The sequence below is a fragment of the Pseudopodoces humilis genome, chromosome 1, assembly GCF_049639895.1.
Source record: "Pseudopodoces humilis isolate 2021_Gansu_Grassland_sample_001 chromosome 1, ASM4963989v1, whole genome shotgun sequence".
Lineage (NCBI taxonomy): Eukaryota > Metazoa > Chordata > Aves > Passeriformes > Paridae > Pseudopodoces > Pseudopodoces humilis.
The window spans coordinates 128,924,875-128,930,054 of record NC_142200.1 but is presented as its reverse complement, the minus strand read 5'-3'; the positions used below and the strand labels follow the sequence as shown (position 1 = coordinate 128,930,054).

Sequence of the window (5,180 nt, the reverse complement as noted above, 5' to 3'; positions counted from 1 at the left end):
GGGCCTGCACCGGGGCCGCTGTGGGCGCCGCGCTCCCGCCGCTCGCTGTCGGGCCCGCGGGCCCCGCGCCCCGCTCACGATGCCGCTGGGGCTGAAGCCCACATGCAGCGTGTGCCGCAGCACGTCCTCTTCCATGTGGAAGAAGGGTGGGCAGGGCGAGATCCTGTGCAACAACTGCACGGCCCGCTCGGCGCCGCCGCCCCCCGCCGCCTTCGCCACCACCTCGGCCGCCGCCCAGCACAGCAACGGCGGCAGCAGCGGCGGCGGCGGCGGCGGAGGGGGGAAGCAGGTGAGGAGGCCGAGGGTGAGGGTGATGGAGCCGCCGGGGCCGGGCGGGGCCGGGCGGGGCTGGGGCCGGGGTGTTCGGGCCGTCCCCCTTGTATTCATCCTGCTGTTCCCCACAGAGCAAGCAGGAGATCCACCGCCGCTCCGCGCGGCTCAGGAACACCAAGTACAAGTCTGCGCCCGCCGCGGAGAAGAAGGTTTCCACGAAGGGCAAGGGCAGGAGGCACATCTTCAAGCTCAAAAACGTAAGGTGATGCGTGGCAGAGCGCCGGGGCCGCGGGTGGGTCGGGAGCCTGTGCCGGGCTGGGGCGGGCACGGAGCCCGCGGGAGGAGTGGAAAGAGAAACCGGTCATGGGAGTTCTGCACTCGCTTCTCCACATAAAATCCTGGAGATGAAAACGTTAGCTGTGTAACTTTGAGCTTTAAAGTAATAATGTTTGCTAGTTTTCTTAGAAGATAATGTATCTCTATGTTGTCTAAAACGAAAAAACAATTTCTGGAACTTTATGGTTGATTTGTTTTAATGCTCTTGATTTTCTATTTCTGTGCTCTTTTCTTAGCCCATCAAGGCTCCTGAGTCCGTGTCCACTATAATTACAGCAGAATCAATCTTTTATAAGGTATGGCTTATACAAATCTATTTGCAAAAATTATTATCCTGTTTCTGTTTCCAATTTCAATAATTATTGTGGGCAGTGAAAGCACTAGGGATATAGTCACAGAAACTGTTCTTCCTTGCCTAACAATTGTGTAGGATTTTGGTTTGCCATAGTTACTGCCATTAAGTCTTGCCAGGTAGTTTACCTGAGTAGTTTAAATAGTTATCATTGTCCCAGGTTTCTCTCTTCCAGGAAAAAATGTGGTTTTGTTTGGTTTTTTTTTTTTTTTTTTTTGTAATTATTGCTGTCAGTATTTTTAAACTTAACTTGCACTGTTCAGAGGTCAAGTGACTGCAGATGATTATTTAGATTTGTGTGATATTTCCTACCTTAGGTGTAGAACCTATTTCCCATAGAAGGGGTGGGTTGCAATGCCCCAGCATGTCAGCTGGCTCGCATTTGAGAGCTGGTGCAAGCAGTCTCAAACATCCTGGGAGATCTGTTGGCACTTGCAGTGAAGCGGGAGGGAACTTTCTCACATTCATGCTTGAAAGCAGCTTTACCAGCATGCCAAGGTGTTGGTGTTCCAAAGTTCTGAAATTTGCTTTTGTTTCTCGGCAGTACAAGCAAACAGAATGTTTTTTTCCCCTTTTTCCTCCCCAGAAAAGTCAGGATAAGGCAGTGGGAGACTGCACGGCCAGTGGTGGCCTGGGATTCCATGTGCTCTCCAGTGACCTGATGCTTCATGCCTAGCATTCCAGATGAATTTCTTGATTGCTGTTGACCAGTTCAGAAAAGAATTACTGTCTCATGTGTTTGTTTTTATCAGAAATTCCTAAGAATTATATTAAAACTTCTATCTAACTTCCTTATGTAAAATAAGGATATCAAAATACTTTGATACCTTGCAGTGTTGTTGTGAATAGGATTGTTTGGGATTTTTTGTATTCTTTTTATCTGTTTTAAGAACAGAAAGAAACACCTTTCTTTCTTATGCTACCATTCTCTTGCATGTAGCTGAATTGAAGCTGCCTTTCAAGACTGGCATAATTTGGGATAATTTAGAGTACTGATCCTTAAGATATGAATCAGAATGTGAAGTGAAGCTGACAAAATCAGGTTGTTTGATTTCAGTGTCATTTGTATGTCTTCTAGGGTGTATACTACCAAATTGGAGATGTTGTTTCTGTGGTTGATGAGCAGGATGGAAGAACATACTACGCTCAAATCCGTGGGTTTATTCAGGACCAATACTGTGAAAAGAGTGCTGCACTAACCTGGCTCATTCCTACACAAGCCAGTCCCAAAGACTGTTTTGACCCAGCATCCTATATCATAGGTAATCTCTAAGCCTTCACTTCATACAACTACTTGGATGTGCCAATGCTAATGCAGAGTTGTATTTTTAAAATGAACATTTTAGCTTCTCAAGGTATTTTATACAAGTTCCACATTTTAGACTCTAATCTTGTAAACATCTCATTTACTGTAGTAACACTTTCTATTCATCTTGTACACATAATATGATTACCACTATTGCAGTGTGTGATTATCTCATACTGTGATTATCTGAGTGTTTGTGGGGACAATTACAGTTGTGCAGCTTTAAAGATCAAATTATTACTCTATAAATAGGTTTAAACCATAATAATTTTGATTCTGATATACCAGTCCAAATTGTTTCTTTTAAAGAATTACTTGATCTTTATCCTGGGTATTCAAAATACATAGCATGCAAGCACTGGCATAGAGACTATTCTGCTACTGATGATAAAATTAGTAATTCAGAAAAGTCCTTCTAACAGGAAGAGCACAAAAATAATGTATTTTAAATATATTAACTACAGTACTTCACTCAAATACCAGAATGCTTCAAATGAGATGAGGGGGAAGATCAGCTCAGCAAAATTAAAGGTAGAGGTTTCTTGCCTAATACAGGAGACTACCTTGGTAGCCATGGTCATGGATTGGAAAGACAGTTTTGTAAGGGAATGTTGGCTGTTGTGGCATATTTTTATTCAACATGATTAAATTTATGCCTTTAAGTTTTGTCTTTGAAGATTTTTTTTTTTTTCCCTAGGACCAGAAGAAGATCTCCCAAGGAAAATGGAATATTTAGAATTTGTTTGTCATGCACCTTCGGAATATTTCAAATCTCGATCATCTCCCTTCCCTACTGTTCCTACAAGGCCAGAGAAGGGCTATATATGGACTCATGTGGGACCTACTCCTGCAATCTCCATTAAAGAAACTGTAGCAAATCATTTATAATTTTTTTAAGGACTGTTTTGCACTAGTTATTTTGGGTGTATCCTCCAGTTTGTAAACCCTGTACAAGAAGTCTTAAAAATTATAAAATGTGCTGGTTTACTTTACAGATTATGGTATTTATTAACTTTAGATACATCAGATCTTTGAAGTGGAAGTTTTCATTTCAGTGCTCTATTCTTCAGACATTATTGCTCATCTTGGGACAAAACCACAAGTTTCATGTTGTCTTTGACTTCTGAAAATTTCCTGTAGTGTTCATTCTTACTTTTTAAGTTATTTTCCAAAAGAAGAATTTAAAAGACATAATCATCCAGCATTTTATATAAATGTTTAATTTAATCAACTGTGACTGCTGCTTTTATTTCCTTGTTAAATAATTTAAGACTAGCTTCACCTAAATTACTGAAATGGTCAATGATGCAGTTAACAGTTTTCTGTTTCATGGAGAGGAATGATCTCCCTGGATTTCCCCAGACTAAAACCTCAAACACAAAGAGGGACTCTAACAGTCACCTTTTAAGGGAGTTTTGTTCATCTGATTCTCAAATGTAGGCCTATGTGTGTAGATTTCTGCTAAACTTACTTATATAAGGGCATAAATTTCCTGGAAAATTTGATGTAAATTCAAAAAGTAATGATATTTGCCATCCTGGCATCTTCTTGGCAGAAGTGTATCTGCATTTCCTGAGCAAGCCAACACTGACGTACGATTTGAGTTTTAGATTGTTGGTATTTGTTTGCCTGTTAGCTTGGACTCATAAAATTTATTTTAAATTATTTTTTCAGTCTTCACAATTAATGATGGTAAGAAGAAAAAGAAAGGTCAGGCAATTGAAATGAAAAAAAAAATTGGTAAGGGAAATAAAAACTAATTTTGTGTAGTGACAGTCTCAGGATAACAAGGAAAATGTTTAAATAGCAGAATGGGAAAAATGCTACATACTAAAATACCAATGAAGTTTTCTACCCAAAACTTTTTACAAGCCAGTCAGCTCCAAACACAATGAGATGTGCTTATATGGCCTGGATTCCAAGGGCTTAGTGGTTCCTGCTGCCTGGGAAGGATAACAGCTGTAGGTGGCCTTAAATTTAAATGTACTGATCTTTTCTGTTTTGGTTTTTTTCTTTGCATGACCATATGTGACTACCACCCAGAAGGCCAAAATCACCTTTAAGACATTGTATAAAAGCATAAAAATACTGCATTAGGCTTGTGTTCTAACTTTATAAAAGGCTTTGATTTAAGATGAAACATATTTGAAAGTCCCAGGTATTGACAACTTTTAATGCAGTGGGACCTGTGAGGGCAGGAACCAGACAGATTTGTTTTAGCCTGCAGCCTCTGTTCTGCCCTCTTCAAATTCAAGGAAGAATAATCAGCCATAAGGGAATAGATGCGAAAGTTAAGGGATACTGTCAATAATTCAGAATGCTCAGAAGTTAGCAATATGTTGTTAAGAGTTAAATCTTAATCCTCAGTTGTTTACAAAGATATGTGCCCATGTTCAGTATCTTGCAGTAATTAATCCTGAGATGACCTCATTTCTCTCCATTCTCTCCTTTCAATTCCTCTGGATGTTTTTTTATTTATTTATTAACAACAACAACAACAACAAAAAAATAAAAATAACAAGTCTTGTATTTACAGTAGCGAGAGTGACTCCCTTGACTCAAATGTTTTCCTTCCTTTCTCTGCAGTCCACAAGGATTTTCTTGGGATCACTGTAAAGTCCCTGTGCTGCCTCAGCATAATCTATGGACCTGTCCTCTTCTGTGGGTTGTCTTACCTTACCTGAATTATCAGGGTTGGAAAAAACCTTGATGGTCATTGAGTCCCATGAAGCCTAGCTGCTTTCCTTCTCAAATCCTCCTACAAATGAGGAAAACAGTGCTTACATTGTTTTGTTTTTTTGAGTTCCTACAAGGTACACCAAATTAAAAGTACTTTTTGCCGTTTGCCTTATTTGTCAATGGTATTGTTTTAGTCAATAAAATGTAATATAAAAAGGACAGTTCATTTTTCAT

The 5,180-nt window shown here is 40.3% G+C and overlaps 1 protein-coding gene across 1 annotated transcript; it reads left to right on the top strand.

Annotated features, from left to right (window-relative positions):
• GATAD1 (GATA zinc finger domain containing 1) lies at nt 1-3,259 on the top strand. The gene is made up of 5 exons (XM_005518795.3): nt 1-289; nt 405-530; nt 846-905; nt 2,040-2,223; nt 2,965-3,259. The coding sequence occupies exons 1-5, from the start codon at nt 80-82 to the stop codon at nt 3,153-3,155; spliced, it is 771 nt and encodes a 256-aa protein (XP_005518852.2). The 5' UTR covers nt 1-79; the 3' UTR covers nt 3,156-3,259.
• The last annotated feature ends 1,921 nt before the right edge of the window (nt 3,260-5,180 follow it).